This window comes from Pseudorca crassidens, chromosome 3 (assembly GCF_039906515.1).
Source record: "Pseudorca crassidens isolate mPseCra1 chromosome 3, mPseCra1.hap1, whole genome shotgun sequence".
NCBI lineage: Eukaryota > Metazoa > Chordata > Mammalia > Artiodactyla > Delphinidae > Pseudorca > Pseudorca crassidens.
This window is the reverse complement of record NC_090298.1, coordinates 31315505-31339073: the sequence shown is the minus strand read 5'-3', so window position 1 is coordinate 31339073 and position 23569 is coordinate 31315505. Positions and strand designations below refer to the sequence as shown.

At 39.4% G+C, this 23569-nt stretch overlaps 1 protein-coding gene across 2 annotated transcripts in view; it reads right to left on the bottom strand.

Annotated features, from left to right (window-relative positions):
- Window positions 1-23569, bottom strand: part of WDR70 (WD repeat domain 70) — a 313153-nt gene that overhangs the window by 21957 nt on the left and 267627 nt on the right. For both annotated transcript variants that reach the window (XM_067730546.1, XM_067730545.1), the window contains exon 14: window positions 846-946. In XM_067730546.1, coding sequence (XP_067586647.1) covers window positions 846-946 — 101 coding nt within the window. The remainder of the gene's footprint in view (window positions 1-845; window positions 947-23569) is intronic.

Genomic DNA, 23569 nt, shown 5'->3' with positions numbered 1-23569 from the left:
AATTCTGTCTGCTTCTATTCCAAGCCAAATCATAGTCAATACATATTCACTAATAGAGGATGGGTTTCCCTTCCCCTGAAAGAACGTGGGAGCTCAAAACAGGTTTACGGGGGACCCCAGTAAATACAGCATGTGCATTTTAGTACTAGCTGGCCAAGGCTGACTCTAACGAAAGAGCTAATCACTCACTATAGCTTAACAAAGAGAAACAAAACCATCTTTCTGGGGGTTGGTGATACATGTTTACCTTTGTGCCCAAGGAAAAGAGAAATAACTGAGAGACTAACTGAGCCTCTAGTGAAGTTTTCGGATCCTTGAAGCACACTGGTATGCTTAAATTTGGCATTTGGGGACAGACATGGGATTGAAGGGGAAAGTAGCTGTGCTGTCCTCCTCTGCTGGCAGAGAACAACCCTGCCAAACATCCAAACCGGCACCTGATAAAAGCCCAAACAGAAAGGGAACAGAACGGACTAGTTTCCATTTCCTATAAGTGGTTAGTTCCCTGCTCTGTTAATCCCTTACATGCATCACTGCTAATGCCATTGTCCAGGGTGGTATGCAAAGTGGGCAGGCCTTTTTCTCCCCTTGCACTCAACATTTCAGCTAAAGAACTGCAAATCCCCAGGAAACTTTCACTTTGAATTCTGTATGGATCAAGGGAGATATCCAAATCCTCTTTAAAGCACAATACTAGGAGTTTGAGGCTTTACTCTGTGCCAGCTGCATTTTCTAAAAGGGTGGATCCCCATCAAAGAGGGAAATAAATAAAAGTGGGGGTGGAAAAAGAAAACCCTCCCCCAGTTGCTGTCATCCATCTAAAACAGGCAATACTTATGAAATACCTCTGACTCTTGTTGGGGTCATAATAGACTTTAGCCAATCCGTTTCCAGTCCCCACCATGATCTGGTTCAGCTTTGGATGCCACAGGCAGCGGACAACACTCTGTAAAGGAAAGGCATGGTAGTCAACTAAAGAGGGCACAGAAAAATGGGAAAAAAATCTGCTGGTACTTTGGTGGCTTGTTTACGGAACTGAAAATCACCCTGATGACTACCTGTAACTTTTAGGGCATATTCTTCTAAACCATAGGGTTGTGTTCCTGAGGTTGAGTTCTGTTCTATCACTTGTTATCTGTGTGATACTCTATAAAAATAAAAAAGATGCTCCCTTCCTGACATCCCTCCTCTCCTTCCCTGACAGCCTTGAAACCACAAAGTTGGGCTTTCCCAGCTCTGCTGCCATATGAGGCTGGCATCTTAGAATGCTGAACCCACATAACTCAGTTCATTTTACCACTGAAGCAGATTTAGATCTCAGTGTTTCATGCTTTTATACACACAATAAATATGCCCCTCTGGACAGCATACTGAGACCAGGTGGTTCCTGTTTTTAGTTTACAAAGATCGAAATCTCATAAAGCTTTTTCAGGAACAACACACATTTGCAAACATTGACTAATATCTCCCTATCTATGAGATAAACCAGCAGGTCAGTAGCAGAAGTAAAACAGAGATATGGAATATAAAGCCTTGATATTAACCTGAATGAAAAGCTATTTAGGAGAAGGTTCACTGGAAGTTATGAGCCTGTGAGTTCATCACTAGTAAGGAAAATAAGTGGTACTCCGGGGTTAGAAAGAACCACGAGTTCTTAGTGAGAAGTACAGCCTGTTTTTAATTTTTGCTGAAGTAAGAGGGCAGAGGTGGAAGAGATGGCAGGGATAGAATTAAGGGGGAAAGAATGAAGCTAAGACTGGTAGGCAGAAACAGCATGTGCTGGGTTCTGCAGATCTCACTCTGATAGAGCAAGAAATGAGTGGAAACATTAATTCAATGATTATCAGGAACCTCTCACGTGCCTGGCAATGTACAAGGACTACGGGAAAAAGGGTACAATTAGATATTGCCATTTTCTGTTCTAATACTAAAATGCAAATCATGGAATTTCTGTCTCCCAAATAATCTAACTCGGGATGGATTTCTTTGGTTTCTTCTCCCCAGCCATCCAGCTCTTTTCTTAAGACAGAATATCTGGGAATCCCTGCAACCCCTTTTGATAGAAACTCTGGCTCCCACATGACTGGCCCCCAAAAAAATGCAATGGCTGCAATTCCTACTCTGAGATTCCTGAGAAACTAAGAAGGAAATGTAAAAGAGTCTGCAGAACTTCTAATTCATGCCTGACGATATTCGAGAAGAGTGGTTCTTAAGCTCTGCACCACTGAAGAGCGTTGAGATGTTCTACTGAGAAAACCAAATCAGAGTGGTTGTGTTTCCCCTGTCGTCGGGGGAAAACTAAGTTCAAAAGGCAGGTTTTCACAGTTTTAAGTTTTCTTTCCACAATTTTTCTTAAACCTGTGGGGCCTGCTACCCAATGTCTACTAGCAACTGCTAAAAGATGATAAAACATTTATAACGGTGAGGGAATATTAACAGAAAAACCTGAAAATAGTAAATCATATTTTTAGTAAAAGATGAAAATAGTAAATCAAAGTTTGGCTTTTAGGGTGTGGGGTGGTTGTTGCTTTGTGCATATGCTCATGAAACTTACTTTAGAATGCATGTGTATAAAAAGTCACATTTTCTCCTAATAAAACTGTGCCTGGTTGGTAAGATGGAATTAAGTATATCAGTAGTTCATGGTCTGCAAAGCACAACCTGACTACCAGGTTCTCCGCTAGCCACTGAGACTAATTTGAGAAGTACGCCTAGACCACTGGGAATTGCCAGATGGTCAAGGCCAGGTATGTGGAAACATGAAAAGAGTCACAAACATAACTTCATATCTTACCTAGAATAAGTTCATCCAAGCCAATACTCATCTCCTTCAAGTCTTGGCTTAAGTATCATAACTACCCAGACCACCCTATTTAAACATCACACAACTCCCCTTACTTTCCTTGTTTTTACAGCATGTACCCCATTTTAAAGTACTATATAGTTTACTGCTAATTATGCTTATTGTCTGCCTCCCCTACTAGGATATATGTTCCACACAGGCCGATCTTCGTCTGTTTTACATAGCCAAGAATCCCAAGTGCCTAGATTAGTGTCTGGAACTCAATAAATGTTTGCTGCAGGGATGAGTTAAAAGTTACAGTTCACCCAAGCCTAAATGGATTGCTTTGCTAGGTGGAGGTAGAGACAATTTTCAACTTAAACTCACTACTGCCTAGGAGGGATAATTTGATTTCTCCAGATCATTATTATACTCAAGTACCCCACAAACAGAGTAGGGTTAGCTCCCTCACAAAGTGGGTCTAAAAAGAGGGATGTGCAAGGACCAGAGAGCAAGGGAGAAGAGTGAGAGGGGCTTTCAAGGGCCTTCAGAAATCTCAGCACCCACAAATCGCCCCAGGACAACTTTAAGGACATAGCATTAAAGTTATTTCTCTTCCTTGGTTCTCTAGAGATCTGGCTAAGCAGTCTAAGATTACTGGTTCTCAAATATGTTTTCAAGTGAGCAGCGTGCAGAATTGGAAAAGATCCACAGTGTAGGCCTGGTAAATTCCAAGACACCCAGCCAAACAGGCAGTTTCCAGGGGCAGCAGGTTACTGTTACTCTCTCCCTCTATGCTGAGGGTGTAAATGTTAGAGAGAGGCAACGGCCCAGGCCAACAGACCAATGTGTGATGGCTTTCCAGGGAGTCCAAGCTCGGGGCACTGCACCTCTATTCCTGTTCACAGCTTTTACCCTCTAAAGCCCTTAGACACACACATGGATTTTTACATGGAAGCAAGGAGAAGGCAAATGAGACCCCTTGAACTAAACAGTCATTCCAGAGCTCCATCCACTGTGGCAGTGAGTCACCAAAGCAGCCAATGAAGACTCTGGGAGCAGTCTGACTTAAGTAAAAGATACTTAAGGCTCAATTACCCTAAGACTGGCTATTAATCAAATATTACAAGGATTCCAAAACATGGAATGAAGAAACAGAATTCAAAGTCAAAGGTGGGTGGGCTTTTTTTGTTTATTAATATTTATTGTGTATGTTTAGCTAACCTTCGTAAACTTTGCAGCTAATGCGGCTCCACACTTTGTCCTGTCAAGGAAATGCATCTTATAGCAGAGAGCTGGCCATCTGCCAAACCAAACAACCCCTGAGACGGCAGCGAGGCTGGGGAGCAAGTAGAGCTGCCACGCTGCTAACTTGTCAAACACACATACTGGGTTTTACTTAACAACAATGGGACACGTGCCTGCTAGAAGCCCAAGGAGCTATCGGAAGACAGATGAGCTATAACTACTTAGAAGGAATGCATTCACTCAGTCAACCATCCACCAAAGACATCTTCCATCCTCTGTTCTTGAAGAGGTACTTCTGTAGCTGGGGGCTTGCCACATTCAGACGTACACATTTGCTGAGTGACACAGCAAATGAAGGGTAGAGAGCACATCTGAATTAAAGGAGCAGAGGAAACTGTCATGACAGGAGATCTGCATGGACCAAAGAGAAAGCAGAAGGCCACTGTACTGCAAAGAACTAGATTCTGAAGTTAGTCTGCATATTTTAATATACTGATTTACTTAATTAAATCGATAAAGGGTTTTAGTCTTATACTAATTTACTTCATCTTACCGAAGCACGTGGGACCACCACTGGCTTCCCCTAGCTGCCTAAGCTGACCCCCATGTTACCATAAAAATTAAGTTTAGTCTTCTAAAATTTATTTATTTTTTATTTTTGGTTGTGTTTGGTCTTCGCTGCTGCACACGGGCTTTCCCTAGTTGCGGTGAGCGGGGGCTACTCTTCGTTGAGGCGCGCGGGCTTCTCACTGCGGTGGCTTCTCTTGTTGCGGAGCATGGGCTCTAGGCGCGTGGGGTTCAGTAGTTGTGGCATGCGGGCTCAGGAGTTGTGGCTCACGGGTTCTAAAGCGTAGGCTCAGGAGTTGTGGCGCACGGGCTTAGTTGCTCTGCGGCATGTGGGATCTTCCCGAACCAGGGCTCAAACCCACGTTCCCTGCATTGGCAGGCAGATTCTTAACCACTGCGTGACCAGGGAAGTCCCAGTTTAGCCTTTTAAACCAAAACCTACTGTCATTTTAGATAATCTGGCAGTGCAGAGGAACCACAGTCTGCCCCAAAAGTGCTCAGCTCTAGCAGCAGCCACAAAGAGACAGTAACTGGCGATGGAGATCATAAGCAAGATGACGAGGAGTTACAAGACTTTCATGTACTCAACACAGAGATCTTTCTTCTCTGTGAAGACCAGAGAAAAAAGAGGGGGTGGGGGGCAGAGAAGAAGAAAGCACTTTGTGTACAAAAGGCAGTGTCAAGATTCCAAAACAGGAATTTTGGAATTACCCCTCTACAAAAGTAAAAAGGCCACAAAAAATTCCAAATAATTTATTTCTGTGGTTTTGTTTTGCTTACTTTAAGTGAAATCATGGAAGCAAATAAGGAGAAGAGGAGGAAATCAATGCGAGAAATAAATTTATATTTTAGGACATGGTAGGAAAGGAACTATTAGGTATCTGCAACTTTATGTTATTTAAAGTAGTTGAATCCTCACAGCAAAACTACAAAATTAGTTATCTCACCCCCATTTCACAAGAAGAAGAAACTGAGGCTTGTAGGAGGCTGGGTAACTTTCCCAAGGTCACATAACTTGTACACAGAGGAGCTGGGCTCAGCAGGGAGGTTTTCCCAACTCCAGTGCTCATTTCTTTATACCACCTAATTATGCAAAGGCCTGTTTTAGAAGATGATGGGGAGGAAGGGATGCGGCAGATTTAAAATCATCTCCAAACCCACCTGACCCAGAAAGAGAAGTCTTAGCAAGTTTATACTAAAAAGCAGATGGTATTACTAAAATCATAAGGAAGGAAAAAGGAACTACTACCCCAGTTCACAAATGTTACTATAAAAGAAATCAATGCCTGCATAACATCTTAGGCATCCGTAATGCACATATCTAAACACCACCCTTATTCTACTTCACATGCTAAAAGAAGCCTAACATCCTTCATAATTTTATATCTTAATCATGATTATGATGAAACACCATTTCTTGATCCTTCGCAGCTGCTGACCCACACTGTAAAAGAAACTCCATCTGGTTTTTTCATGTTTGGTTTTTGTCACATAGTACAAGAATGGATAAGCTAACCCAGTGATTCCTTGGGAGAAGGAGCATTTTCCAAAATTTCAAATAAAGAGCCTAACACCTGTCTGGGGAGGAGACTGTCACACAGTTTTGCACACTTGTGTAGAGGCAGTCTTACGATCGTGGACACCCTCAGGACTACCCAATACATCCGAAAGGCCATGTATATGCTGATCCCCAAAACTAAGAACACAGATCAAGATGCGAGTCCAAAGCAAATAAAAAGAAGGCAGATGAAAATGGAAAGGTACTGGAGAAAGAATTTTCTTTGGATTTGCACAAGTTTTATTTCACAGAGAAAGAAAAACTGCTTTCCACATTAAAATATTGAGCCAGGGAGGTAGAAGAGCGAGATGGGAAATCTTTAAACTCTTCCAGGCTATTTGTCCTGTCCTCCCAAAGCCTTGCTTTTCCCAAACTTGGATGATTTTGCAGCGCGCATGGGCCATCGGGCTTAGTTTCATTCCTCTAAAGTTCAGGAAGCAAACCTGGTGAGTAAGCCTTAGTCTACAATAAATAAGACTCCTCAACACCCACCTGATCTCCATGGAGACATCCCTCAAATAAAAACGATTAAAGACATTTTCTCTGCTCTTATAAGTGAGCACGTGCCTATCCTTGTTTCCTCCTCCACATTCCTCCAACTCTAAGGAACTTCCACCATAGGGCCAGACTTGTAGCAATTATCACTCTTTGCTGGAAATCTTCTTAATCTTCCCCCTTCCCTGCCCCAAACAATTCTCTCTCTGATAAACCAGATAGAAGCTCAATGGTGAAAAGAAAAAAATGCCATGGCACTTTTATAAATGTACGGGTTGCTGCAAAAAAAAAAAAAAACAAGGAAAAGTGTTGCTCTATTCCTGCCATAAATATTTGATACAGATGCACAGATTATGCTTTTTAAAAACTGGTATCTAATTAACAAATTAAGTCCTACCAAACGGATGGAAAAATGCATTTATTAAAATCAGTTTATTTACAGCCTCTGCTCTAAAATTAAGGTAACTGCTCAAGCAGCAAAAATCTGGAACCTGGTAATTGTCCTTGGCACAAAATGAATCACATCTGTATCTGATAATAAACTTGCCTAAAGAACTTCATCACGAGAAAAAGATCTCAGAGAAAATGGAAGGTCTCTTGGGTAGGAAAATTAAATACAATTTTCCTCCTCTAATTCAAAACACTAAATGTTAGTTTGCTCCAATCTACTATTTGAGAAGAACTTACAGAGGCAAAAAAAAAAAAAGCACAAATAATGATTGAAAAAATAAATCTGGTAATTATTCTTATTAATGACAGTCTGGGAGCAGGAAACAAATAAGAGGCTGGAAGCTGGAGTCCACAGGGTGAGTGACACCAGTGGTGGATCCTACAAGGCAAATACAACAAGGGGGTGAAAGTGACTGGGGGTGGTGGGATGAATTGGGAGATTGGGATTGACATGTATACACTAATATGTATAAAACGGATCACTGGGCTTCCCTGGTGGTGCAGTGGTTGAGAGTCTGCCTGTCGATGCAGGGAACATGGGTTCGTGCCTCGGTCCAGGAAGATCCCACATGCCGCGGAGCGGCTGGGCCCGTGAGCCATGGCCGCTGAGCCTGAGCGTCCAGAGCCTGTGCTCCACAACGGGAGAGGCCACAACAGTGAGAGGCCCGCGTACCGAAAAAAAAAAAAACAACAACAACGGATCACTAATAAGCACCTCCTGTAAAAAAAAATAAATAAAATGAAATTCAAAAATTAAAAAAAACAAAAAGAAGCAGCGCTTACTGGAGGCACATTCCCAATATTCTTGTAGAACTTCCTACTGGTGGGCACAGGATGGATCAAGTGTGTCAAGATATGGAGCCACGCAGGCTTGAGAGGGGCCTGGGGCACTGGAGCCTCAGGCAAGTCAGTTCCAGCAAAGAGTGGGTTTGTCTGTTATATCACACATTATCATCTATCATGAGGACCAGCTTGTGAAAGAGCTTGGGAAGCAGTACCTAAGGCCATCTCTCTCGATCTAATCTACACAGACCCAGACCCCTTTACCATTCTTCATTTATAAGTAGTTCGAGATGGGAATAAAGATAATAACCATAAATCTTTTCTTTATATAAATAAACAAAGCACAAATGGATAAAGCTTGAAATCCCTAACTACTAGATAAGAAATATATATGATCAGATCTTGGAAATCATCAAGTATGTAAAACCAAAAATTAAAGAAAAAGCTGAATCTTCAAAGATGAACTATACAGGATACGTAAAGCACTATTTGTCTTAATATAGTATAGGTAAAGATGTTTTACAAATCATACTCTTTTATTTAGCCCTTTGCGGGTCTCACAACCCCTCATCATACGAGACACAGCATTATCTATCACTCCAAAAAAGGAAAAAACATTATCCTGGGACATGTGTTAATTATAGAAGTCTTTCTTCCCCACACTAATATAAACTGTGAAAGTCTGGCCAGAATTCTGATAGAACAGCCGGAAAACTTGTTACCAAAGATCGTTCATCAAATTCTGGTTGGGAGAGGAAAATCCGTGGTAGAAAATCTTACAAGACATTTAAGTCCTTCACTTGGTCTTCTACCAGTGTGATGTAATATGGTGCTGGGTTTGGACAACAGAGCACTGGTCATTACTGTATTATACTTTATACATTTTATAAAGAATAGCGTGTCATTTTGAACACCTACAAAATTTACATATCTGCAAAATCAAGTTCTCTTTTCTTGATATTTTATAGCATCAAGTATGTTTCTCCTTCAGGGTCGTGTTATCTAGTAGGTGATTCTTCACCCAGTTTTGCCATTCGTGGCAATTATGTCTATACTAGGAAGTATAGATATGTTTAAATGCCAATTCAATAAAACACCAAACTCTTGTGTAGAGAAGAAAAAAAAAGTTTCTAACTAAACAAAAGGGAAACATTGACTGTTTCTATTGCTTTGAAGGACTAGAAATAGAAGCAAAATAGTAAACAGAAAACATTTCCATGAGACTGCTGACACCAAATAAGTAGTAGATGCCTTTTAATACAGCATGTTGCAGGGTTAAATGACACTAGAAAACGAATAAAGTACTAAACTGGACAAGCCCTGCTTTTAGTCCTCATTCTTCCGCCTTCAACGATTTATGAAGCCTGAAGCAGGATGTGATAGGTTCTTCATCTAATTGTAACTCCCCAAATGAGATCACTGTCAGACAGATAATTATAGGAAAAGACAACTCACTATAGGTTTTGAATCTGGATTCCTGCAGCAAACGTTATTTCAAAGAAGAAAATGTTGAATAGAGACTCTAAATAACTGCTCCTGAACTAAGAGTCTACTGGTTAAATTTATAAATTGTTCTTTTAAAAGAGACTGGAAATGAGAATAGAAATGAAATGATAAGCACATCAGAATTCGTCTTCTAAGGAAGAATAAAGATTAGAATTTTGATAAAATACAGTGACAAATTCCAAGAAATAATTTTTACTTCAAAGCAGAGTGTGTTCTACAAAAGAGATCCAGGAAACAGGTCATATTCATTAACAGTATAACGACCAAAACAAATTATATTCATTACAGTTTTAGATTACCAGTATTTTAAGCATCCACAGTAAACTTGCTTCCTCCACTGAAATCAAAACATAGCTATTTTTAGTAGGTCTGAAAAAAGATCATCTCAAGTTTTAAAGAAGGAGACAATTAAAATTTGTACTTCTTTCATCAAATCTAAAAGAAAACATATTTATGCTCTGAAATTCCAAATTAATTAGAAAAAACTATTAACAAAAAACAAAAACAAGAGAAGCTGGTACGGAATAGGCCATTATAGTAAGTCCCGATAAGAACATACTATAACAAAATATAACAGAAGGTAAAGCAAAATTAACAAACACATTTTCACCAAACACCTACCATGTGTCATACATTGTTCTCACCACAGGAGTATAATGCCCTTCCCACCCACAGGGCACCAAGGAGTTCCTTACTCCAATTCGGTCACTGGAAAATCCAGAAATGTCTGAGAAAAAGAGTACCAAAGATAACAGAAGTGTTGAGAAAATATGACCCACAAGGAAAGGTTAAAACAACAACAACTAAGTTTGGTTCACTTAGACAAGAGAAGACAGAACAGCAACTTTATAATCTTAAAGGAAAGAGAGGATGTTGACCAGCTGTTCTCCAATTCCTTGAGGACTAGAGTAAAGGATGTGGGCTCTAAGCATGAGAATGTGAGCCTAAAAATAATGAAAAAAAAAAAAAGATATGATGGTATGGGATTTCATAAACAGAAATGAACTCTTAGGGAGGTTGTAAACTCTTCTGTTAAAGTCTAATTTTCATATAGGAGAGTTGAGCCGTGGTCCTCAGGTAGGCAAGATGGACTCTGGAAGATAATATTGAGACACGGAGCAACGTATGCCTGATGCCAGATGGCAGCTGATGAAGCAAAAGCCAGCAGCTTTGCCTGTGGCATACTTATGTGAAGGGAACCTATCACCAGTGTAGCAGAGGGGACTCGCACTAGGATCAAAGACATTATTTTATTTTCTATAATGTGAACGTCCTTGCAAATGTGCAGTGATCTTCGCGCTTCCTCCTAGGCACATTTGCTGCAATTTCATTATTTATTTCACATAGTTTTCCACCACAGTTATGATTTTTTTAATTAAAAGAAAATCTCCTGGGCTTCCCTGGTGGCGCAGTGGTTGAGAGTCCGCCTGCCGATGCAGGGGACATGGGTTCGTGCCCCGGTCCGGGAAGATCCCACATGCCGCGGAGCAGCTGGGCCCGTGAGCCATGGCCGCTGAGCCTGCACGTCCGGAGCCTGTGCTCCGCAACGGGAGAGTCCACAACAGTAAGACGCCCGCATACCACACACACACACAAAAAAAATCTCCTGGTGCTGGGTGAGATACAGGGATCACATTCCACTCAGTCTCTCCCTCTGAATGCAGTTATAAAACCTAAATTTCAGGTTTCTGAAAACTAAATAGTAGTAGGTGGACCGGGGAATTAGCCCAGAATTCAAAGTATCACTAAGGCAGCAGTGAGTTTACTATTTCCCCACTCTGGTACTCCACCCTATCCCCCCCTACAAAAAACCTGTAATGAACAAAAGATCAAAAGTTTAAATTAAGGCAGCCTCAGTTCAACTGAATTTTCCTTTTGCCTCAGGCTTCAATACAGCTTGGCATAGCGCTGTTACTGATCCCATTTTTATTTAAAGCACTGGAATTTTACTCATAATGAATTTTATGCATTAATTCTTATTTTTTATAATATTGCATTAAAATGTTAATTTGCTTTGATTACTGAGTTTTTTGATACCTCCTTCAATTTTGTGCTTGAGTTTGACCCTAGTCCTGGCCTTGATTCAACCTATATCTCACTCTATTACACAAAGGTTAGCTCAAAATAAACCACACACCCAAAATGAACCACATTAAACCATAGAACTTTTAGAAGAAAGCAGAAGAAAATCTGTGTAACCTGGAGTCAGTCAAGGAGTTCTTAGATGTGACACCAAAGCTACATTCTACAAAATAAAAAACTGATAAATTAGACTTTACCAAAATTAAAGTATTTTGGAGGAGCTTCAAGGTGGTGGAAGAGTAAGACACGGAGATCACCTTCCTCCCCACAAATACATCAGAAATACATCTAAATGTCGAACAACTACTACAGAACACTTACTGAACACTGGCAGAAGACCTCAGACCTCCCAAAAGGCAAGAAACTCACCACGTACCTTGGTAGGGCAAAAGAAAAAAGAATAAACAGAGACAAAAGGATAGGGACGGGACCTGTGCCAGTGGGAGGGAGCTGTGAAGGAGGAAAGGTTTCCACACACTAGGAAGCCCCTTCGCGGGCGGAGACTGCGGGTGTTGGAGGGGGGAGCTTCGGGACCGCAGAGGAGAGCACAGCAACAGGGGTGCAGAGGGCAAAGCAGAGAGGTTCCCGCACGGAGGATCAGTGGCGACCGGCACTCACCAGCCCGAAAGGCTTGTCTGCTCACCCGCCGGGGCAGGCGGGGGCTGAGAACTGAGGCTCGGGCTTCAGTCGGATCCCAGGGAGAGGACTGGGGTTGGCGGCGTGAACACAGCCTGAAGGGGGCTAGTGCGCCACGGCTAGCCGGGAGGGAGTCCAGGAAAAAGTCTGGAGCTGCCGAAGAGGCAAGACTTTTTCTTGCCTATTTGTTTCCTGGTGCGCAAGGAGAGGGGATTCAGGGTGCCGCTTAAAAGTACCTCCAGAGACGGGCGCAAGCCGCAGCTATCAGCGCGGACCCCAGAGACGGGCATGAGACACTAAGGCTGATGCCGCCACCACCACGAAGCCTGTGTGCAAGCACAGGTCACTATCCAACCTCCCTGTCTGGGAGCCTGTGCAGCCCGCCACTGCCAGGGTCCCGGGATCCAGGGACAACTTCTCCGGAAGAACACACAGTCTGGTGCAATGTCACAATGGCCTCTGCCTCCGCAGGCCCGCCCAACATTCCGTGCCCCTCCCTCCCCCGCGTCCTGAGTGAGCCAGAGCACCCGAATCACTGGCTCCTTTACCCCGTCCTGTATGAGCGAAGAACAGACGCCCTCAGGTGACCTACAGGCAGAGGTGGGTCGAAATCCAAAGCTGAACCCCTGGAGCTGTGCGAACAAAGAAGAGAAAGGGAAATCTCTCCCAGCAGCCTCAGGAGCAGAGGATTAAATCTCCACAATCAACGTGATGTACCCTGCCTCTGTGGAACACCTGAATAGACAACGAATAATCCCAAATTGAGGAGGTGGACTTTGGGAGCAAAGATATATATATTTTTTTTCCCTTTTTCTCTTTTTGAGAGTATGTATGTGTATGCTTCTGGGTGTGATTTTGTCTGTATAGCTTTGCTTTTACCATTTGTCTTAGGGTTCTGTCTGTCCGTTGTTTTTTTTTTTTTTTACCTTTTTAAAATTTTTCTTAGTAATTATTTTTTATTTTAATAACTTTCCTTTATTTTATTTTATTTTATTTTATCTTCATTCTTTCTTTCTCTCTTTTTTTCCCTCCCTTTTATTCTGAGCCGTGTGGATGAAAGGCTCTTGGTACTCCAGCCAGGCGTCAAGGCTGTGCCACTGAGGCGGGAGAGCCAAGTTCAGGACACTGGTCCACAACAGACCTCCCAGCTCCACGTAATATCAAACGGCAAAAATCTCCCAGAGATCTCCATCCCAACGCCAAGACCCAGCTTCACTCAGCGACCAGCAAGCTACAGTGCTGGACACCCTAGGCCAAACAACTAGCAAGACAGGAACACAACCCCATCCATTAGCAGAGAGGCTGCCTAAAATCATCATAAGGCCACAGACACCCCAACACACCACCAGACGTGGACCTGCCCACCAGAAAGACAAGACCCAGCCTCATCCCCCAGAATACAGGTACTAGTCCCCTCCACCAGGAAGCCTACACAACCCACTGAACCAACTTTAGCCACTGCGGACAGACACCAAAAACAACGGGAGCTACAAACCTGCAGCCTGAGGAAAGGAGACCCCAAACACAGTAAGGTAAGCAAAATGAGAAGACAGAGAAACACACAGCAGATGAAGGAGCAAGGCAAAAACCCACCAGACCTAACAAATGAAGAGGAAATAGGCAGTCAACCTGAAAAAGAATTCACAATGACAATAGTAAAAATGATCCAAAAATCTTGGAAATAGAATACAGAAAATACAAGAAACATTTAACAAGGACTTAGAAGAACTAAAGAGCAAACAGACAGTGATGAACACCACAATAAATGAAATTAAAAATTCTCTAGAAGGGATCAATAGCAGAATAACTGAGGCAGAAAAACGGATAAGCGACATGGAAGATAAAATAGTGGAAATAACTACTGCAGAGCAGAATAAAGAAAAAAGAATGAAAAGAATTGAGGACAGTCTCAGAGACCTCTGGGACCACATTAAACACACCAACATTGGAACTATAGGGGTCCCAGAAGAAAAAGAGAAAAAGAAAGGGACTGAGAAAATATTTGAAGAGATTATAGTTGAAAACTTCCCTAATATGGGAAAGGAAATAGTTAATAAAGTCCAGGAAGCACAGAGAGTCCTATACAGGATAAATCCAAGAGGAAACACGCCAAGACACATATTAATCAAACTATCAAAAATTAAATACAAAGAAAAAATATTAAAAGCAGCAAGGGAAAAACCAACAAATAACACATAACAGAATACCCATAAGGTTAACAGCTGATCTTTCAGCAGAAACTCTGCAAGGCAGAAAGGAGTGGCAGGACATATTTAAAGTGATGAAAGGGAAAAACCTACAACCAAGATTACTCTACCCAGCGAGGATCTCATTCAGATTTGACAGAGAAATTAACATCTTTACAGACAAGCAAAAGCTAAGAGAATTCAGCACCACCAAACCAGTTATACAACAAATGCTGAAGGAACTTCTCTAGGCAGGAAACACATGAGAAGGAAAAGACCTACAATAACAAACCCAAAACAATTAAGAACATGGGAATAGGAACATACATATCGATAACTACCTTAAATGTAAATGGATTAAATGCTCCAACCAAAAGACATAGACTGGCTGAATGGATACAAAAACAAGACCTTTATATATGCTGTCTACAACAGACCCACTTCAGACCTAGGGACACATACAGACTGAAAGTGAGGGGATGGAAAAAGATATTCCATGCAAATGGAAATCAAAAGAAAGCTGGAGTAGCAATTCTCCTATCAGACAAAATAGACTTTAATATAAAGACTACTACAAGAGACAAGGACACTACAAAATGATCAAGGGATTGATCCAAGAAGAAGATATAACAATTGGAAAGATTTATGCACCCAACATAGGAGCACCTCAATACATAAGGCAAACACTAACAGCCATAAAAGGGGAAATCGACAGTAACACAATCATAGTAGGGGACTTTAACACCCCACTTTCACCAATGGACAGATCATCCAAAATGAAAATAAATAAGGAAACACAAGCTTTAAATGATGCATTAAACAAGATGGACTTAATTGATATTTATAGGACATTCCATCCAAAAGCAACAGAATACACATTCTTCTCAAGTGCTCATGGAACATTCTCCAGGATAGATCATATCTTGGGTCACAAAACAAGCCTTGGTAAATTTAAGAAAATTGAAATTGTGTCAAGTATCTTTTCTGACCACAACGCTATGAGACTAGATATCAATTACAGGAAAAAATCTGTAAGAAATACAAACACATGGAGGCTAAACAATACAGTATTTAATAATCAAGAGATCACTGAAGAAATCAAAGAGGAAATCAAAAAATACCTAGAAACAAAAGACAATGAAAACATGATGACCCACAAGCTATGCGATGCAGCAAAAGCAACTCTAAGAGGGAAGTTTATAGCGATAAAATCCTACCTTAAGAAACAGGAAACATCTCGAAAACACAACCTAACCTTGCACCTAAAGAAATTAGAGAAAGAAGAACAAAAAACCCGCAAAGTTAGCAGAAGGAAAGAAATCATAAAGATCAGATCAGAAATAAATGAAAAAGAAATGAAGGAAACGACAGCAAAGGTCAATCAAACTAAAAGCTGGTTCCTTGAGAAGATGAACAAAATTGATAACCCATTAGCCAGACTCATCAAGAAAAAAAGGGAGAAGACTCAAATCAATAGAATTAGAAATGAAAAAGGAAAAGTAACAACTGACACTGAAGAAATACAAAGGATCATGAAAGATTACTACAAGCAACTATATGCCAATAAAATAGACAACCTGGAAGAAATGGACAAATTCTTAGAAAAGCACAAGCTTCCGATACTGAATCAGGAAGAAATAGAAAATATAAACAAACCAATCACAAGCACTGAAACTGAAACTGTGATTAAAAATCTTCCAACACACAAAAGCCCAGGACCAGATGGCTTCACAGGCGAATTCTATCAAACATTTAGAGAAGAGCTAAAACCTATCCTTCTCAAATTCTTCCAAAATATAGCAGAGGGAGGAACACTCCCAATCTCATTCTATGAGGCCACCATCACCCTGATACCAAAACCAGACAAAGATGTCACAAAGAAAGAAAACTATAGGCCAATATCACTGAGGAACATAGATGCAAAAATCCTCAACAAAATACTATCAAACAGAATCCAACAACACATTAAAAGGATCATACACCATGATCAAGTGGGGTTTATCCCAGGAATGCAAGGATTCTTCACTATACACAAATCAATCAATGTGATACACCATATTAACAAATTGAAGGAGAAAAACCATATGATCATCTCAATAGATGCAGAGAAAGCTTTTGACCAAATTCAACACCCATTTATGATTAAAACCCTCCAGAAAGTAGGCATAGAGGGAACTTTTCTCAACATAATAAAGGCCACATATGACAAACCCACAGCCAACATCGTCCTCAATGGTGAAAAACTGAAAACATTTCCACTAGGATCAGGAACAAGACAAGTTTGCCCACTCTCACCACTATTATTCACCATAGTTTTGGAAGTGTTAGCGACAGCAATCAGAGAAGAAAAAGAAATAAAAGGAATCCAAATCGAAAATGAAGAAGTAAAGCTGTCACTGTTTGCAGATGACATGATACTATACATAGAGAATCCTAAAGATGCTACCAGAAAACTACTAGATCTAGTGAATGAATTTGGTAAAGTAGCAGGATACAAAAGTAATGCACAGAAATCTCTAGCATTCGTATACACTAATGATGAAAAATCTGAAAGTGAAATTAAGGAAACACTCCCATTTACCACTGCAACAAAAAGAATAAAATATCTAGGAATAAACCTACCTAAGGAGACAAAAGACCTGTATGCAGAAACTTATAAGACACTGATGAAAGAAATTAAAAATGATACAAAGAGATGGAGAGATATACCATGTTCTTGGATTGGAAGAATCAACATTGTGAAAATGACTCTACTATCCAAAGCAATCTACAGATTCAATGCAATCCCTATCAAACTACCACTGGCATTTTTCACAGAACTAGAACAAAAAAATTCACAATTTGTATGGAAACACAAAAGACCCCGAATAGCCAAAGCAATCTTGAGAAAGAAAAACGGAGCTGGAGGAATCAGGCTTCCTGACTTCAGACTATACTACAAAGCTACAGTAATCAAGATAGTATGGTACTGGCACCAAAACAGAAATATAGATCAATGGAACAGGATAGAAAGCCCAGAGATAAACCCACACACATATGGTCACCTTATCTTTGATAAAGGAGGCAAGAATACACAGTGGAGAAAAGAGAGCCTCTTCAGTAACTGGTGCTCGGAAAACTGGACAGGTACATGTAAAAGTATGAAATTAGAACACTCCCTAACACCATACACAAAAATAAACTGAAAATGGATTAAAGAGCTAAATGTAAGGCTAGACACTATCAAACTCTTAGGGGAAAACATAGGCAGAATAGTCTATGACATACATCACAGCAAGCTCCTTTTTGACCCACCTCCTAGAGAAGTGGAAATAAAAACAAAAATAAACAAATGGGACCTAATGAACCTGAAAAGCTTTTGCACAGCAAAGGAAACCATAAACAGGACAAAAAGACAACCCTCAGAATGGGAGAAACTATTTGCAAATGAAGCAACTGACAAAGGATTAATCTCCAAAATTTACAAGCAGCTCATGCAGCTCAATATCAAAAAAACCCAACAACCCAATCCAAAAATGGGCAGAAGATCTAAACAGACATTTCTCCAAAGAAGATATACAGATTGCCAACAAACACATGAAAGAATGCTCAACATCATTAATCATTAGAGAAATGCAAATCAAAACTACAATGAGATATCATCTCACACCAGTCAGAATGGCCATCATCAAAAAATCTACAAACAATAAATGCTGGAGAGGGTGTGGAGAAAAGGGAACCCTCCTGCACTGTTGGTGGGAATGTAAATTGATACAGCCACTATGAAGAACAGTATGGAGGTTCCTTAAAAAACTAAAAATAGAACTACCATACGACCCAGCAATCTCACTACTGGGCATATACCCTGAGAAAACCATAATTCAAAAAGAGTCATGGACCACAATGTTCATTGCAGCTCTATTTACAATAGTCAGGACATGGAAGCAACCTAAGAGTCCATCAACAGACGAATGGATAAAGAAGATGTGGCACATATATTTACAATGGAATATTACTCAGCCATAAAAAGAAACAAAATTGAGTTATTTGTAGTGAGGTGGATGGACCTAGAGTCTGTCATACAAAGTGAAGTAAGTCAGAAAGAGAAAAACAAATACCATATGTTAACACATATATATGGAATCTAAAAAAAAAAAAGGTGGTCATGAAGAACCTAGGGGCAAGATGGGAATAAAGACACAGACCTACTAGAGAATGGACTTGAGGATATGGCGATGGGGAAGGGTAAGCTTTGACAAAGTGAGACAGTGGCGTGGACATAAGTACACTAAACGTAAAATAGATAGCTAGTGGGAAGCAGCCGCATAGCACAGGGAGATCAGCTCGGTGCTTTGTGATCACCTAGAGGGGTGGGATAGGGAGGGTGAGAGGGAGGGAGACGGAAGAGGGAAGAGATGTGGGAACATATGTATACGTATAAGTGATTCACTTTGTTATAAAGCAGAAACTAACACCATTGTAAAGCAATTATACTCCAATAAAGATGTTAAAAAAAATAATGTATTTTGCCTTGTAAAAGACTCTATTAAGAAAAAGAAAAAAAACAAGCAACAGACTGGGAAAGAATAGCCCAAGAACTTGGTATCTAGAATATATAGAGGACTCTCAAAATTAATAGTAAGAAACAAACAACCTCATTTAAAACAGGGCAAAAGACTTGAAGAGGCATTTCACCCAAGAGAATACAACTATGGAAAATGGACACATGAAGATATTCAACATTACTGGCCATTAGGAAAATTCACATTATAACCACTCCACACACCTATTAGAATGTATAAAATAAAAAATGCTACAATACAAAGTGTTGGTGAGGATGCAGAGTAAGTAAAAAACACATACACTGTTGGTGGGAATACAAAATGACATTGTTAATCTGAAGATGGCTTGGAGTTTCTCATAAAAATAAATATACACTCACTATATGACCCAGCAAGCCTACTCTTAGGTATTTGCCCTAGAGAAAAGAAAACTTACATTCACACAAAAACCTCTATACGAATGCTTACAGCAGCTCCATCCGTAATCTCCAAAAATTAGAAATAATCAAACGTCCTTTAGTGGATAAAAACACTGTGCTATATCCATACAGTGGAATACTATTCAGCAATAAAATGTAACAAGTTATTGATACGCACAACTAACCTGGATGAGTCTCAAAGGATTCTGCTGAAAGAAGTTGATCTAAAAAGGTTACACACTATATAAGTCCATTTGTATGACATTCTTGAAAAGTCAACACTATAGTGATGGAGAACAGACCAGTGAATGCCAGGGATAAGGAGTGGAGAGCGAGGGAGGGGGTAAGAGGGTGACTATAGAGGGATGGCACAAAGGAGTTTTTAGGGGGTGATGGAACTAACTGTTCTGTATCCTGATTGTATTGATGGAACTACAGGAATCTATAGGGGTTAAAAATCACAGAACTGTGCACTTTAAAAATAATAAAAAATAATCAGCACTAAGCTTGTTCCTTTCATTTTCCCTACGTAAAGCATTTTAAGACTTGATAAGGTACATATTAACAGTTAAACCATCATGAAATTGGTGGTTTCTTTCCTCTCTATTCTCACGTGTCTACAGATGAACACTCAACTGCACTCTTTAAATCCTGAGAACTACTGTCCTGGAACATCCATAGCATGATACCTGTAGGTGCAATGAAAAGTAATTTAATCACATCTTATGGACACTACCCCCATTCTGGACACTGTGAGGCTAACTCAGCAGGGGACTCCAGCTGAGTTCCAGTTACTGAATCTGAAGAAAGGGTTTAGTAAGTCAAATCACAAAAGTGGTAAAAATGTAATATTTTTTTCCATCATAACCCAATGGCATCTCTTTTCTTCGCTACTTAAAGAAAACCTAAATGTCCATCAACAAAGGAATGGATAAAGAATGGGTATGAAAAAAAAAAAAAAGAATGGATGTGGTACATACAAACAATGGAATATTACTCAGCCACAAAAAGGAACGAAACTGGGTCATTTGTAGAGACGTGGATGGACCTAAAGAGTGTCATATAGAGTGAAGTAAGTCACAAAAACAAATATCGTATATTAACGCATATATGTGGAATCCAGAAAAATGGTACAGATGACCTTAATTGCCAAGCAGACACAGAGACACAGATGTAGAGAATAAATGTATGGATACCAAGGGGGAAAGGGGTGGGGTGGGAGGAATTGGGAGATAGGGATTGACACATAGACACTATTGATACTATGTATAAAATAGACAACTGATGGGAACATGCTGTATAGCACAGGGAAGTCTACTTAATGCACTGTTGTACTACTATTCCTTATGCGATCCTGACTGGGCAAAGACATCGCTTGAATCCTTTATTTCTAGAAAACGCTTAAAGACGTGTGATTCGGCCTGAGCTGGGACTTTATATCAGTAAGACAGATCATTAGTCTATTCCCAGCACAAAATGGAAGAACAGTTGAGTTCTTCAGCTCCTTCAGAGACAAGCTTTCACAGGCACAGCTTCATTAACTCATTAAGTTTGAAGTAAATTCCCATATTAGTCGTTATCTGTATTCAGATATAAGAACAAAGACACATTCCAAAGCCAATTCTGAGGACTCCTTGGAATATCCATTAATTTGAATGACCTTTCTTCTCTCATTCACATGTACAAATAACATGGGGGGATTGTAGTCTGAAGAGTCAGCATGTCCCTTACACTTATTAATTAAGATACATAGCTAGATTCATGAAGGGTCTATTATTTCATGGCCCCATTATATCCATTTATACTTATTCAATCTCTTTCGATATAAAATATCAATATTCTCTCCTAATAAGAACACAAAAACTTTTTATGTGAAATGGAAGTGCTAATCCTTTCATTTTATATGTTATATGTCATTTTATATATTGAAACATATAGCAATTTTCTTGGACATCAAAATTCATTAATTTAAAGGTCATATCTCAGTATAATCTGTGGGTAATGTGATAAGATATGATGTTTAGAAAAATAATGAGAACTCAAGCTCTCTTCAGAACTTCACCTAACTATATAAAGAAGGAAAGACAGTTGGTATTTTTATGGAAATTTTTGTTCTTTTAAAGAAATCTTTTTTTTTACACAATATGGACCTTACCTTCTCCTCAATATATGCAGTAGGCTATCTCTGTAATCGGATAAGTATGTCTGAAATAAGAAACTTTCCCCACCTTTTGGTAAATATATAAACTATTACTTAATTAACATAACTTTGACAATAATTATGTATTTTTCAACCAATACCTATGATAATAAGGGGCAGAGATACAGCCTGTAGGTAGGGAGGCAGTAAGTAAGTAAGTGTGCCTACTCCGGATTTCATCTCCCACGGGAAAGGGATATTGCAGAGAACAAGTAGTGGTAGAAAGAAACAAAACTCTAAGATAATCCTTGTTCTTTGCTATCTATTCTCTTCAATGCTTAAAAAGCATTCCTAAAGATAATCAAATTCTTCAGATGATCACAAATGAGTTTTTTTCTTCCTTAAAAGACCTTTACTATTATCTCTCTTATATGGGCACCAGGATTCTCAATCAACTTTGAAATGCCTACAGTCTAGTTGAAAATGCCAAAGCAAATTTCCCTTCCCTTCCGTTCAGTAGCCGTGCTAAATGCTATAGCTATGTTTTAAAAATAAAGGTTTAGTTTTTCTTTTTCTTCTCTTCACTTTGTTCATTCAGTGTTTACAGAAACAGAGATCCCTCACCAAACTATGTAAACAAACAAACAAATTAGAAGAGAAGTTGGGACCAAGCGTGAAATTTCTGGCTGTTTTCCTTTCCACCTTTTTCTTCTCTCTACACAAGGGAATGTCTGCTCTCTCTTAAATTACTGCCCAAAGCAACTGAGGTGAAGAGGCCACCATCTTAATACCAGGTCAAAACAACTTCATTTCACTATGCTTGGGTTAAAGAGTATAAATGGTAATATACTAGTACAATTGCATAAACCATGTCCCTTGATTTATATTAGTAAAAAAGGAAATTCTATTAATCATTTTGCAACAAAGTATAGTTTGATGAAATATCACTAAGCTAATAATAGTTTTAAATGTTATGTCACAGCATTTCCTGAAATAACTGGAACTTTGAAAAGACTTAAAAATTTCTATGTTTCTTCTAAACATAATTACCTTTTACAAAAATGATAGGTCATCTCCAAATTACATTTAGTCCATTCCTTCTCTCCTATGCTTTTTCACATAAAATAGAGTAATGGAAGCTTTTTACACAATATATAAACATGCTAGGGTCCCATCTACACAAAGACAAAGGTGAGCTTTTAAATTCAAGATCAAATTATATTCTGGAATTTATCTTAGAAAAGAGGCTAAGCACATTATTCAAACTACAACGAAGTAGATGATAAATGAGGATATGCATTTTTTTTTAAACTTGAGGAAACAAAATTGGACTAGGAAAAGGAAACACCTAAAAATAATTTCAGCAGAATTGTAAAATGTGTACAAACATCACACAGTAAACATAGTAAATGTTAAACATTTGTCATCTCCTAGCAAAGAGCGTTGAGAGTCTCTAAACTGAATAGAGAAAGAAACATTTTCAGAGCATATGACAATGCAGAGAGTGCAATTAAAACCATTTTTAAAGTTTGTTTCAAAACTAAATATGGAAAATATAATTGTTATATTTTAAAAAGCTATTTATTGTGAAGATTGTAGGACAGTTTTTAGTTATTAGGAAATTAATTGTATAGATTGTTAACATTCCCTAACTGAAAACAATGTTTGGCTCCCTATCTATATTGAGCTTGGCATTCCAGAATATAACTGTCTAGGGGTTTATTTAGTTTTAGAAAAGGGTGTGGGAAAATGCAGTCAATCATACTTTACTGAAGTAAATGGCTTTAGGATAGACCTAACAGCACCACTGCCTGTGCCTAGTCAAACAAGCAAACAACTGAATGTTGATATTAAGAATATGAGATGCTGCCTTTTAGCTAAATTAAAACTCAATACAGTAAGTACCTTATTATAGCAGAGTGTGGTGTTTCCAAAAGAACTGACAATCCTGGCTTTTCATAACAAAAATACAATTAAATAAAAGAGGTGTTTTTTGGCCCTTCTAGCAAAGTGTCCCCCCTCTTTATCCATCCCAAAGAATGAATTTGTTTATTTTTCTACATTCCAAGAAGACTTAAAACTTGAGAAAATAGGGATCAAAGGGGCAGTTTAAAGTCCCTTTAGCATACCGTTCTACAATATAAACAGAAAACAATGCTGTCTGATGTTAACAACC